Below are 15,876 nucleotides of genomic sequence, written 5' to 3' on the forward strand. Positions count from 1 at the left end.
CACAAATGTCACAACAGAAATGATCACTAGCTCTTGCATGTTTCTGAAAATAAGCTTCATTGATAATTTTCCGTCTACAGCTAACAGTGCTTTTAAGAAGCTTAATTACATCGTCATCCACCTTTTTAAGTTGATTTGCTTTGTAGATAATGAGTTCATTTGATTGTGTTCCATCTCTGCCAGCACGGCCCATCTGTTGCACCAAATTGTCCAAATCTCTTGGTGGACCATAGTGAACAATATTATTGACATTTTGAAAATTAACACCCATTCCTGCTGCATTTGTACAGATTAACACTCTTATTTTACCATTAGCTTCAAGCATGTCTTTACGAATTTTTTCTTTAGTGGCATCACTTGTTTTACTGTGATACATATTGAAATTACATGTATATTTAGATCCACATATTTTTTAAAAAAGCATATAAATTGATGCACAGTCCTTAATAGAGTTACAAAATATTAAATGTCTCTGCAAATATTCTCTTTTCTCAACTAAAGCAGTTGTTAACCAATGGAACACATTTTCTAAATCTACATTATTTTTAACTTTCAATACATTTAATTTTATATTTGGCCTATCAGGGCTGTCTAAAATTACACAAGAATGATCATGAAAACACAGATTCTTCATAATCTGGCGTCTGTGTGTGGGGCTAGCTGTAGCTGTCAGTGCCAGTAATGGTACCCCGATGCATAAAGATCGCATCTCTCCTATGTGCGCAAACCACTCTCTAAATGGCCCTTCTTGATCATGTTCTAGCCCCCCTTAAAATATACACCAAGGCAACTTTTACTTTAAATTTGAAGAATACACATACATACTGTTTTTGAAAAGTGTCATTAAACATAAATGTTTATTTTGTAAACAAAGTATTTTCAAGACGCATACTCGTTTTATATTGATTGGATTGCTTAATTTATATTTAATTACCATTGGATGACGGTGTGGGCCTCATCGACCACTATCAAATTGTGTTTTGGTGTGAATATATTACTTCTCAAGACATCTCTCCATTTGTCATCACCGACGAGATATTCAGGACTCCCAAATACAAACTGAAAATAGCCGTTCGTTACAGCCTCCCTATCGGTGTCATTTGATATCTGCACAGCTCTGTACCCAAGCTTGTCCAGTCTCTCTATTTGTTCAGACATAATACTGTTAAGTGGAGCAATCACAGTCGTAACACCATTCTCTCCGAGAACAACTGGAGAGCTTTCGTACACTAGAGATTTCCCACTCCCCGTCTTTGTTCCTAAAAATGTGTCTCTTCCTCTCTTGAGCGCATCGATTGCCGAAATTTTCTGTTCCGTCAACGATTTTACATTGAATTTTCTACAAACTCGGTTCATAACATCTAATTCCGCCATCTTGTCTGTATCGCCAAAAGGTTAGTTGTAAGGCTTAATGTGATTGGTTGGAGGATATTGAGATGTGTAATAATCCCCGTACGATGTCGCTGCAGTCAGCCCGCAAAATTTCAATTAAGTTTGTCAGGGGTCCCACGGACACGAGTGGACTCAGGACCCCTGACATTGTGAGGATGGTGATCCAAGGGAAAATCCACAAGTCGGACGGTATCCGTAATAAAAGTTTTATGAAAACCCCGAAAACTCTAAAACACACAAAAAAACCCCCAAAAAAACCACAGGCACCTGACGTTAGAAATATTTTTTTACAATAAAATTCCAAGAACTTTGACAATAAAAAGATTTGTCACGGTCGCAATTTTGATTTTTAAGACCGACTTATCGGACACGATTTTCTTCATTTGTGATTCATGCAAAATAATTGGTAAAATTCATAAATCCGTTCGCCACTTACTACTTTTTTGTGTAAACTCGTGCATCACCTACACGAATTACGATACAACCGTTTCTTTCCTTAAAAATCATACTCCGCAAATCAAAGACATAAATAACAGAGGTTGTCAACTCCGCCATTGGCGTGTAAATGTTACGGGACCAACCATACTTTGAGAACTACAAGTGCAACAGTAATCTTGTATAAGTCATTAAATTTGAACCTGATAGTGAACATGAACATGAACCTGTAAATATTTTAAGCATGTTTTATTTATCAAATACTTACAAAAACTCTTTATTTAGTTTTTAAATTACTTTTTTAAAACTTATTGACTTTTCACAAAGTAATGGTAATGCATTACTTTACTCATGTAATGGTAATGTAATGCATTACTTCAAGAAAATTAAGTAATGGTAATTTAATGCCCTTATTCATGAAGTAATGGTAATGTAATGCATTATTTTACAATGTAATACACCCCAAGCCTGATTCCAACTAAGCCGGAAAACATTAATATTTAACTTGGTTCTTCAATCGATAAGATTGTATATATTTCATGCGCGGATCTAAAGGGGGGGTCGGGGGGGGGGGGTCCCGACCCCCCCTGGAAAATGAAAATTTATTAAATTTACATAGTAAAATTATCGCGAAAATATGCCTCGGACCCCCCCTGGCAAACACAATTATCCTTCGGACCCCCCCTGGAAAAATTTTCTGGATCCGCGCATGTATTTTATGATGTATAAGTCTTCGAAAATGTATAATCTATAATGCATTGTTTAAAATTTAAATTCAGTTTAATCAACTAAAGAGCCAACGAACGAGAAGGCAAATTCAGACTTGTTTTTATTTTCTTTGTACAAAATTCCTTCTGAGGCCAACAGCAGTCATACCGCAAGTTGGCTTCATTTGTAAAACATCTGTGTATAACCCGTCCCGATTTTAACTTTGGCTTGCGCATGAAGTTTGGTAGTATTAAGGTGAAAGATTGTCAAAATAAAATTCACATCTTTTCAAAAATGGCACATTGCGTTTGGGAACTTTAATTTTGATTCCACTATCAACCTTTTCTATTGATTAATGAGATCATACACCAACTGAATCGTCAACGGCGCTGTGCATTCAGTTACGTAACTCATTCCACATTTGAACCCGAGCAAGAATATTTTGATCAATAAAACTATTTGTTTATTTTCTAAATAGAATTTTGTTTAAACACAGAGGACTTACCAAGATTTAATGCATGTTTTTATTATACATATTTACTAAAATGTATGAAAACTTTCTGCACTATTTTCTTACGCGTAGACTCATTTCATGTGTTCTACGCGTGCCATCCGGTTTGAGACTTCGGCTGACAGTAAACCAATAGACGTGACGTGACCCCGTCTAAAAATGACAATATTTTCATTGGTTTGCAAATTTGCGGGAATTGGGTCATTTATGTGACGTCATAGATAAACAGCGAATGAGCAATGGTGACTAAACTCAAGATTAAAATTGGGGGCAAATATTTGACCAAACCGAATATAGTCCTTTGTCACCTCACACAAAAATTGTGCATGACTTTAGGGTTTAAAACATAAGTTTAGGTCACTTGAAGGAAAATTGCACAATTCTATGTATATCTGTATGTGGAAGGGGTTAATACAAACATGTCAGATCTGCTCAATTTCTGAATTCTTATGTTTAACTGGTTAAATTACAACATAAAAGGACAATATTGGTTACCTCTTGATATATTGAGATAAATTGCTAAAACATAAGTATGTTTTTGAAAATTTATTTTGCATAGATTCTGATTGACAAACAAAAAATTATCGCTTCATTTTTAAAAGAGTTTATTTATAATATATATTATATAAGCTTAGATATATTCATTTTATTCCAGTTAATTTCTCTGGATTTACTCATAATAGCCATTCATTACAGTTTCTCCTTTCTGCCATCTTGATGAAACACCGTTTATACACACATTTAAGTCACATACGTTCCATATCGGGTACATGTACGTAACTCCCATGTATTCAAATGGACTTACCAAGATAGTTTTTACGTCAGTGTGAATATTTGAAACCTCAATATTTCATAATGCATTAGACCATCTTTGAACTATGGCATCCAGCACCAGAACCTTCGATGCACACATTATGCCATTTACTCCATCTTCCCAAGTAAGAGTATCTGATTGGCACCACTTCTCACAAACCCTTTACCGAAAAGACATCATAAGCAGGTGAAGGATAACGACATCTGGTGAGAGTACTCATTTTTGAATTTTTGTGACATTTTGCTCTCACCAATCAGAGAATGCGCTATAAACAGAAATAATATAGCAATATGTATGGAACGCCTGGACTGTCTTATTATGGCAAAAATAAATTCGTTATCTGCTTACATCGTTATGTGGTGTGCTTTTATCATTACGTGATGTGCTTAAATCATTATACGGTGTGCTTATATTATTATGTGGTGTGTTTTTATCGTTATGTAGTGTGCTTCTATCATTATGTAGTGTGCTTATATCATTATGCGTTGTGCTTTAATCATTATGCAGTGTGCTTTTATTATTATGCAGTGTGCATATATTATTACGTGTTGTGCTTTTATCGTAATGTAGTGTATTTATATCATTATGTAGTGTGCTTATTCCTTTATGTGGTGTGCTATTGTCATATTTTGGTGTGACTATATTATCATGTGGTGTGTTTACATGTATGTCATTTTGTGGTGCACTTTCGTCATTGTGGGGTGTACATTTGGCATTATTTGCTGTGCTTTGATTATTACATATAGTGCATCTATTTTTGCGTATATGATGTACGTTTTGCATTATTTGAAAATAAAGATTAGTAGTCTTTGGAAATTAGACATGGAAACTATTCTAGAAAAACTCGGATTGGGCTCTTTAACAAGAAAGTTTCAAGAAGAAAAGGTAACACCTGATATTGTATCAAAACTCTCAAAAGTTGAAATGCAAATTTTAGGAGTTGCTGATAGATCAGCCATGATGAAATTGAGAGTGGCTTGTATTCACCATGGAAGCAATCTTTTGATACAAAGAAATTCTGGGTACTTGATACCAGAAGATGTGTTGGACTTTTTGCTGGAATCTAAGTTCAAAATCATTGAAATTTCTCAAATGTTAAATGTGTCAGAGAGCACAATATACAGAAGGATGAGACGATGCAATCTTTCTGTATCAAAATATAACGATATATTAGATCATGAGCTGGATCAAATAGTTTCTGAAATTGCTACAGAGTTCCCGAAATGTGGAGAAACAATGGTCAGAGAAATTCTTCGGCAAAAAGGTGTCCAGGTGAGAGAAATTCCTCTTTTTTCAATATTTAGATTTGCAAATATGCTTTTTGATATGAATCTAACACTGAAAAAAAAAGTTCACTATTTTATATTTACATTTTGCAAATGTTTCCTTACACGAACCAATGACATTTTAACATGATTTCGCTACCTTCAAAGCCCGAATGAATCAACAAAGAAAGCTTTTGTATTAAACAAAATCCACTTATATATATATTAATGTTTACATTTTCAACTGTCTTTGTCTGTGATAACATTACGAATCAATTTTGAACCCCAAAACCCAATAACTTCACAAAACATGAGTGACACAAATGGGCGTGTCTTATAGCATAATCGAAAAACGGTATTGTAATACATAGCATGTGCTACATAAAAAATAGTGGTTTTAAAATAATGTTGTTTTAAAGTGTACAAATTGGAAATAATATAAATATAAGTAATACGGAATCATTCTTTGAATATTATGAGGTGATAATTTCGGTCGGAGCGTAGTCAAATCCATCATAAAGCCCTGGGCTTTATTGGATTTGACCACGCCCCGACCGAAATTATCACCTCATAATACTCAAAGAATGATTCCTTATTCCTTGAATAATTGTACGACATGATCTGGAACAGCTGTACATACCAATTCTTTTAATCTTCGAATTCTGTTTCATATCATGTTAAACAATTGGATGTTTTTAAAACAGGTAACAAGAGCAAGACTGCGAGAGAGCTTACATAGAACAAATGGGGATAACATAAAAAGCAGGATAAAAGGAAGATTACAAAGAAGAGTTTACAATGTCGAAGGTGTCAATCATCTTTGGCATATAGATACAAACCACAAATTAATCAGATGGAATTTCATAATCGTTGGTGGTATCGATGGCTTCAGTAGGTTTGTCACATTCCTTAACTGTACAGACAACAATAAGTCTGAAACAATTTTCAGTTGTTTCCAAAGTGCTATTCGAAGCTATGGCTTGCCTTTAAGAGTTCGCTCTGATAAAGGACTTGAGAACAAAGCTGTCGCTGAATATATGGTCAGAACTCGAGGACCAAACAGAGGAAGCATGATAACTGGAAAAAGTGTCCACAACCAAAGAATTGAGAGGCTGTGGAGGGATGTGTATGAAGGAGTTCTCTGCTACTACTATGAACTTTTTTACTATATGGAAGACGTACAACTGCTTGATATTTTGAATGACATACATATGTTTTGTTTACATTATGTGTATCTGAAAAAGATAGACGAAAAGCTTCAAATATGGAAAGAAGCATGGGCTAATCATAGATTACGCACTGTTAAGACCTCGCCATTGCATTTGTTTGCAGCCGGCATTATCAATAATCCAATTGATGTTTTAGATTTAGATTGGGAACAGTATGGTATTGAAGATAATACTGATGTTCAATATCTTCACAATGTTAATCCTAGGCCTGTGTTTGATCCGCCTTCATATGCAGTAACAAATGACACTCTACAAGAATTGCAACAACATTGTCCATTTAATTGGCATTCTGCTAACTATGGAATTGATATTTTCCAAAAGGCTGTGGAAATTGTCGAAAGAAACAACAGCTTAACAATATGATATACAATGTAAATTCACTTGCCACTGTCTGCAAGACTAGTGTATCTTTTTTCCTAATCTGCTTGGCCCATTGACTAAGAATGACCAGATTTTTATCATGACAAAAAAGGGCTATTTAGTTACCATTCATGACTCTACTACAATGACTCTTCATGATGGTCAATAAAATTAGTAAGATGAACAAAGATTTGAGATTTGTTTTTATTATACTGCTTTTTGATAGAAAAAAATGTCATTCCTTCTTGGTTTGAAAAAATAAACATAGGTAATCAAACTTTACATAGCTCACCGAGATGAAGGGTCACCTTTATGAGATCGCCTTTATTATATCATACGAAAATGTATAATGTCATCATACAATATGATATTTTATTATGTGATACTCTTCTGTATCACGTATATTGTATCAGATGATTTTTATTGTTTGGTATCAAACGATAGAATTTAAAATACATTGCATTATATTATATACTTGTAAAATATCAAACAATCTGATACAATCATATAATAACAGATCATATTATACAATTTCATAATGATAAAATACAAAACTGAATCATATTATACCAAAAAGTTATGTTATATGATAAAATATTCATAATATGATTAAATACCATTGTGTGTGCACATATATATATATATATATATATATATATATATATATATATATATATATAAGAGAGAAATAAACAGCAATTTAAAATGTTCACCGGATACGAAGTTGGTTGGTCACGTGATCAAATCCTGTGAAGCCTGACATATTCTAATATGATATTTTAAGTCTATAAAGTATTTAAGTAGGTTAAGATGTACCATCCATGCAAGTTTGGTGAAGGTAGGACAAGTAATGACTTAGATATAGGAGCTGCACCAAAAACATTAAACAGCGTAGTCAGGTGTGTAGCATAAGCTCCCCCCACACTTCGTCTTGGTGAGCTAAAAATCAGAAATGTACAGGAAACAATTTGACAAACATGTCATCAGTACAAAACTTTAAGATATTTAACTTTTTGCTGATATTCCTTTAACAAAATATACATTTACCACACAAACTTTCATTTAAGTCAATGTTTAGAAATCCTGATAAAGTTTCTATTCAAAACAAGAAGTTCATGAGCAAACTTATGAGACAGTTCATACAAATCTTAAAGTATATCTATTCAAAACAAGAATTCCAAGAACCAACTTTAACATGACACAGTCCAAGGACCAACTTAACATGACACAGTCCAATGACATACTTAACATGACACAGTCCAAGGACCAACTTAACATGACAAGAGTTCATACAAATATTAAAGTTTCTATTTGAAACAAAAAGTCAGAGGACCAACTTTATCATGACAGAGTTCAAAACAGATATTAAAGTATCTTTTCAAAACAAGAAGTCCAAGGACAAACTTAACATTACACAGTCCAAGGACCAACTTAACATGACAAGAGTTCATACAAATAGTAAAGTTTCTATTTGAAACAAAAAGTCCGAGGACCAACTTTATCATGACAGAGTTCATAAAAATATTTAAGTTTCTAGTCAAAACAAGAAGTCTAAGAACCAATTTTAACATGACACAGTCCAAGGACAAACTTTAACATGACACAGTTCATACAAATATTAATGTTTTTATTAAAATTAAAACTGTAAAAATGGGCTTGGGGTGGGGTTCAAGAATCTGAGGAATCTCAACTTATCTATACCTTAGCGGCAGGGATCAAAATTGCGGTAATTTTAAAGAGACCTGCATGCCTTTAATAATCAAGCTTTTATAATATTCAGTTTCATTTTTTATGTGGAAGGCTATAAAACAAGTAATCTTTGAAAATGAACAAGATATCCGTGAACCAATGCTCACTAGTAATACCCCCGATCTGATGTGTATATGCAAAAAAAGAAAAGTCAACATTTAACAGAAAGTTGACTTATGATAAAAAACTAATTCACTCCATATGGCATGCCTAAACAAACTTGAATGTCTTAATATTTCACGCATCTGCGATGAATACCGGAAGTTGCTGAGAAATCTTTGACAAAAATAAAATTTACCGGTGGGCTAAACGTATACACAAAGTCATCATTTAACAGGAAATTGATGTCCAATTGGTACAAAAATGAATTCCATCATATAACATGCCTTATCAAAGCCTGTGTTAAGGTTAAGCATCTGCAATGAAAAGTTGCTGTGTAATCTTTGAGGAAAATTTGTTTGAAAATTTTGGCTTAAAATAAAAAATGTTGTCATTTAACAGGAAGTTGATGTAAGATTGGTACAAAACTAGATCCCAACATATGGCATGCCTAAACAAATAGTGCGTTAAAATTTCAAGCCCCTGCAATGAATAGCTGCTGAGAAAAATGCAACCGAAATTTCTGTTAGAGACAGACTGAAGGACAAACAGACAGAAAGACACACAAGGGTAAAACAGTATACCCCCTCTCCTACAGAGAGTGTGTATAAAAAGTTGCCATGGACAGGCGGACAACATTGCGTGGTCTGAAAAGCTCACTTAATCATTGTAAACCAAAGTACGAATTGCAAAACGCAAAGTCAAAAAAGTTGAACAGTGCATCTTCTGTTGGCTCCTCATTTACAGGTATGGTTAATTGCATTTTGTTGATGCATGTATTTCCTGTTGGCAGGAATGATTGTCTTTCGACAAATTCCATTGTTGGCTGAATCTGGTAACCAAGTGGTGGTTCCTCTTCTGATCCAGTGCAAAACCGAAGAATTTTTGCAAGAGTAACATCCCCACGTCTACCACCTAAAAAACAAGAACATGGGTTTTGTTATTTACAAAATTCTAATAAAATGAAATTTATTTCCTACTGGAAAGCAGTTAAATAACTGTAAATAACTGCACCATACAACAATAACTAATATGATAAAGATAACACCATACAGTGCTAATGACTACAGACGCAAGACAACTTTAGATGAGAAAAGCTGCTTTAAGGCTACAGCTCAGTAGAGCAAAACAAAGTAGATAATATTGAAATAGTGAACATCTCAAATGGTCCCACTTAAATACATAATGTAATAGAGAAAAGGATGATAAGACTTGAAGAGAATTTTGATTTTTTTCTATAAATCCCTATGTAAAATACAAACCCCCATTGTGGCCCCACCCTACCCCTGGGGGTCACAATTTGAACAAACTTGAATCTACACTTGGGTACATGATGATGCTTCCATACAAGTTTCAGCTTTTTTGCATATAATTCTGCCATGACCTTAACTTTAGACCTAGAAACATGGTTTAAGGTAATTGCACATCCTCTACCCAAAGGCTTTCTGTGGATGAAGTATAAGTAAGATTTGGCCAAGGGGAGAGATGATATGCTCCCAACAAGAGATCTCTGATGGATGGAAGGGCGAAGTGATCACTGTAGGGTGCCTACAGACCTGGGACCTAATAACTTACCTTAAAGGCAGTTGAAGTTCAACATTAAAGAGATCACAAGCTTATCTTTTAAAAAGATTGGTAAGCTAGTGCTGTAGCCATAATAAAACACAAAAGAAGACTTCTAAACCATTGGTTTAATTTTTTGAATCGATTAAATATTAGTAGGAATGCACTGTAGTTGTGTTTTGGGTGGGGTGGTGAATTTAGAGTGGGTTTGACATCGGCAATGGGATAACTCATTAACTGTGCTTTAATCATTCTGTATTTACTGAAAATACTTCCAATTTTCTGATAAAAAAAAATACGGGATCAGTAGAACCACTGGTACTGTTTTGGAGCAATCGTATATTCTCAGGCCTTTCAGACAAGCTCGGAAAAAATATCCGATGTTGTTTTCCAAGATTGAAGGTTGTTAAAAAAAGCTGTTTTTTTTTTAAATTGTTTAATGTATTATAAGACCTAAGATACTGTTACTTTTTGGCATTTACATCAAAATACAAAATTTCAGAACATATGTAGATGATAAAAACGAAATTGACATGGTACAGTTTATCTACAGTAGTATTCCCACAATGCCCTACCTTGAAGTCGAGCATGCGTATTCCAGTAAAAGTTGCTAGCGCTCGAGAGCGACATGTATATATATGTTATATTCATGGTTTTACTAATACATGTATATTAACTGCAAACAGTTGCTTGTTTTTAACATTCTGACTGTATAGCGAACTACGTAGAAACGCTTAATAGGCGGTAACTCCAAAAAAGTTTCAACATAATGTTTTGACTGACCCTTGTCCAATCGGATCGTAGAAGGCGGAGTTGAGAGAGAGAGGAGAGAGAGAGAGAGAGAATGTGTTTAATGGGTAAATAAGAAAAGTTAGAAGTTCTGGAGTTAACATCTATTAAACGCTTCCATGTAGTTCACTGTAAATGAGTGCAAACACCGGTAGTAAATCAAACAAGGGCAAATATTTCCCCCTATACAATATACATGTACCAGTAATACATGTACTCCTACGGTACATCAAATATCTTGTATTTGTACTTACTTGCAGCCTCTCTCAAATATTTCACATATTTTGCATAAATTTTGCTTTCTTTTTGTCTTCTATTACTTCCTTCTGGAGAAAACTGTGGTTTAATTGTGCTTGTAAGCAGCTTTAATGTAATTTTCTGTCGATCCCGAGGTGTAAAAAGATGGATAAATGTTGGAAGATGACAAGCCAGCTGTTAAAAACAAGTGGAAGTGTAATGACAAACTGACCATTCAAAATAGCAAATACTTCTTAATGCTGAACACTGCTCATGAACAGGCACTTTCACACAGGTATATAAACTCTTCAATTTTGTTATAGCCGATTGCAAACCTGAAACTTGTGGCCGACGTGTAGTATTCATTTCATGGTCTTTGGGTTTTATGCAATTTCTTCTCATTTTATATGCGTATTCTGTTTACAATAATGCATTGACCTGTTTATTTGATGCTGGTATTCTCTTGGCTTTAAAAAAGTGTGTAAAATTTCACCACGACCGATTAACACAGCACAGGTGAGACTTCTACAGTGAAATTTCTAAAAACTGTTAAGAGGTGTGCAGCTCATATAGGGGTTGTAGGGAAGCGGTGATGATGGAAAAATATGGCAAACAGTGCCTTTTTACGAGCGGTGTTCAGCTTTAAGTTTTACAAGCGGTGTTCAGCTTTAAGAATCCTCGCTACCCGTGGCTTCTACTTTTTATGACAGGACACCACAAAATGCGAATTTGACCCTTTGTGAAACTGTGTTATATAATTGCCAATTTTGTTATCCATCTCTATAGCACAATGGTTGCAGCTGCAAACTACTGCATGTTTTGTGTTTGAATACTGTAGGAAAATTTTTCCATGAATTTACTGAAATTTAGTGATAAATTTTTAAAGTTGGTTTTTCTCCCAAAATTAAAATGGCTTTCTGTCATTTTTGAGTCAAACACATGCTAGAAATCTATATTTTTAAGTAATTTAGGAGTTCAGTCAATCTGTGCAGAACTTTTCCCAAGGGTGTGGAGGACCCTTAAAAAACACTAGTTACTAATACATGTATATATAATTTTAACTTTTATGAGATCTTGAGCTGTGGCCATTTTCGAGTGAAAAATATTGTCCTTTAGAAGAAGAGCTCTTTAAAAAGATGTAAAAAAGTACCAGGTATTAAACAGTATTCACATTTTAATTTAAACAAGATATCTGTGAGCCAATGCTCACTAGTGATACCCCGCTCTGATGTGAATATGCAAAATAAGCAAAGTCGACATTTTACAGAAAGTTGGCATAGATCTGCGATAAATAGTTGCTGAGATAAATGCGACAGAAAGTTTTGTTATGGACGGACAGACAGAAGGACAGACAGACACACAAGGGTAAAACAGTATACCCCCTTCTCCTATGGAGCGGGGGTATAAATATATGGAATTTTATTTTCTTTCTAAGTTTATAGGCAAAAAGATAATGTGTGTGTGTGTGTGTGTGTGTGTGTGGACCAGGAGACATTTGGCTATATTTTGGAATAAAGGTCCATAAAATCATATGTTGATGAAATCCTAACAAACAATAAATTATTATCATCTTTCACTAAAATTAATACATCTAGTATCGTTTCCTCATTAAGCACAGCTCTTTCGTTATTCATTTATAACTGCCAAAATTACAGTTAGGCCTAACAAAAAAAAATAGTTTGTTTCCTCTTTCATGCTGAAAAAAAGTAGGGTCGGTCAGTCGGAATTTTTCTTTATTTTTTCAATTTTTTTTTCCCTTTAATATTAGAGTATCCATAAATGCCGGTTAGATACACTGACACTGCTGAATGGTATAAAATGAGAAATACTTTTAATATCATTTTTGACTGTTAAGCTGGTCTTAAGAAAACACAAAAATGATATTTGCCGACGATGAGAGCATTATTAAAATCTACAACACATATGGAAACATACAGCCATTTTGAAACAAAATGTTTGAGTTACACTGATTTAAGAAGAGTAACTGCTTCAAGCGTTTTTGTGACCAAAATTTTGAGTAATTTTTTTCCAAATCGGATAAAAACGAAAATAAACGATTTTCCATCAAAAATCCTTCAAAAAAGTTTTGAGTCCGGGGGTAAAAGCTAGGGTCGGTCGGGAAAGCGGAAACAAACAATTTTTTTTCTTAGGCCTTACTGGTAAACACAATGAGATTATATCATTAGGGACGAGTGGTTTTGATTGTCAATCAATGTTACCTCATATAAACATAATGCATCCAGTCCTCTTCGTAAATCATGCACAAATGCCCTTGGTGAAGATTTGTTAAACACCTCCTCAACTAAACTGGCTGATAGCACTCTTGGCAAAGGTCCACTTTGGAGCATACTTAAAGCTTGAAAAAATGCAAACATACATCTTTTCACATTTCCAATCGACTGTCAAGCTGATTACAAGTTCAAAACAATTCACTATTGTTAAATATATATAAAAAAATATATATATACATGCATACTTCATATGATATAGGGAAAAAATTTGCCCCTGTTTAGTACTTTTGCCTCTTTCGCCCATGTAAAAAGTAAAATTAAGACTGCATGGGCAATTCAAATGTCTCAACTTTATTTTATATACATGTATCTCCTTCAAATAACAATGTTAACTGTTCTTAGGTGAATTCAAAACGGGCGAAACTGAATGCAAGTATATGTAAAGAAGGACAAAAATAAACATGGGGCAAAAATAATTCAGTATATGCTTTTTCTATGCACAAATTCAGAAATTTTTGTCTGCTATCATACATACCCCTCACTTTAGTCAACACATGTAATCTCTTACCCAATATCTTTCCAACTATTTCATAATTGTCTGAGTATTCCCGAACAGGATCAAAGTAATGTTCTTGTATCTGCCTCAATACCAATGTAAAAAATTCTCTGCGAGGCCCACCAAGGTCAACAGCATTCTGTAAACAAGATATATATGCATGTGGTTTTTTTTATACATCTATGCTTAATTGTACACTACTGTAAAACTGGTAAAACGGTACGAATGTACCTAAATTCTAGGATAATGTTAATTTTACATATCATATGAAGGATTTCTATTTTCTATGAAGTATATTAATATTTTACAGTTGGGACCATAAGTTTTGTAAGCTATAAGTACATCTATTTGTAAAATTGCATCTAGACATTTATTAAAATCATGCACAGTGTAAAGGGGATTTGAAAACATTCAAATAAGCATAGGTAACATTATTGTGAAATATTAAATAGAGATAGAAGAGTCATTAAAATCCCCAGTAACAAAATAATAATTAGGGTCTTCCGTTTTCAACGGAAGACCTTGTACTGATTCTGTTGGTAATTCTTTTTATTCTTTTTTTTCTTCTAGACGTTTTTTAAAACTCAAATATCTTGCTTGTTTATTGTCCTATAAAGTTCAAATTTTCAGAGCATATTGGTAGTTACTATTTCTCAATATCTAAGGAAAATCGTTGAAATCGACACTTCCGGTACCGAGTTATTACCCTTTTTCCCAAAAATATAGGCATTCTTGTGCACGCAAAGGCTCTGAAACCGCTCACAGCATGTGTTAAAAAGTCACAAATCTTAAAAATAGAGAGTTTGAACGTTGTCCTCCGAGTTTTGTTTTTACAATTTTCCTCCTTTAAAGTTTCAAAAAATTAATTTGAATTTGTGTTTCAAAAAATGCTGATTTTTGGTTGTGTTTTTGTTATGTAGCTCTTTAGTTTAAAAATTTCTCTAAACACATATAGAACAAAATATGTGCAAAATATCAAGGGCTTTCACTTGACACCATTGAAAAAGGGCTGGCCCCTTAAATTAGGGGCCTAGAGCCCTTAAAAGTCTTCGCTTTATAGCTCAAAAATGGTTAATATTTCGCTATAGCTGTCGATAGAAAATTTGTTCATTATTGTGTTATCAATGTCGTTACAAAATTATTTTGTACCGGTAATGCGTAATATGAGTGTAAAAAGCTTGTCTTGTTAACATGTACCTGTATTCATTTGGCAAGTAAGCGAATCGTCTTCGTGCGCATAACGTACATAAATTAACAGCTGAAAGTGTACCAACATATACGGGATGCTTTAATTCATTTGAAAAAGTGTCTAAAAAGTATACGTGTACATGTTTTTCTTACAGCCTTTTTTTGGAGTCACCTCTGTTTAGTTCTTATAGTGGACAACCGTTAAGAAAAACAAAAACGAGAAAATATAAACGTTCTTTTTCTTATCTAGTGAGATACATAAACTAGATTTAAAACAAAAATAACTTCCATGAAATAGATTTGAGTCATTTTACTGCAAGCATTTCAAATCGACCTAAATTCTTAGTTGTGTGCGTCATTACATAACCCATCTCGCCCGCGGCCGAGAAAATCGATCGCCGAGGTCGCGGCTGGACTACCTAGCGGTCAGCGGTTATCTAATACACAAGAATCGCGTCTGTCATATGTGATTTTATTTAGCCGCAAACACAAGAATCGTACACAGTGAAATTAAAGCTTACTCTTCCTAATTTGAATTAAACGACAGAGTGTCAATAAGAAATCGTTCTGTTTCATCATAAAAACAATGCCATTCTCGAACTGAAGCAGTGTCAGACAGATAGATCAACTGTGGGATTAAAGGGGGAAAAAACTTATATTAATTAGAGTTTATTCATCATACTGCAAACATTGTAAATCTTCCGGGGTTCTGAGCTCTCTATGTGTGTTTTACCTTTACGTAAGTTATCC

The 15,876-nt window shown here is 34.0% G+C and overlaps 1 protein-coding gene and 1 pseudogene across 1 annotated transcript; one reads left to right on the forward strand and one right to left on the reverse strand.

Moving 5' to 3' along the window:
• The first annotated feature begins 4,152 nt into the window (after nucleotides 1-4,152).
• On the forward strand, nucleotides 4,153-8,205 carry LOC128172704 (uncharacterized). The gene is made up of 2 exons (XM_052838493.1): nucleotides 4,153-5,132; nucleotides 5,830-8,205. The coding sequence occupies exons 1-2, from the start codon at nucleotides 4,467-4,469 to the stop codon at nucleotides 6,715-6,717; spliced, it is 1,554 nt and encodes a 517-aa protein (XP_052694453.1). The 5' UTR covers nucleotides 4,153-4,466; the 3' UTR covers nucleotides 6,718-8,205.
• Nucleotides 8,206-9,127: 922 nt separating this feature from the next.
• On the reverse strand, nucleotides 9,128-14,115 carry LOC128163631 (uncharacterized; annotated as a pseudogene).
• Nucleotides 14,116-15,876: the final 1,761 nt, after the last annotated feature.

Source organism: Crassostrea angulata, chromosome 1 (genome assembly GCF_025612915.1).
Source record: "Crassostrea angulata isolate pt1a10 chromosome 1, ASM2561291v2, whole genome shotgun sequence".
Lineage (NCBI taxonomy): Eukaryota > Metazoa > Mollusca > Bivalvia > Ostreida > Ostreidae > Magallana > Magallana angulata.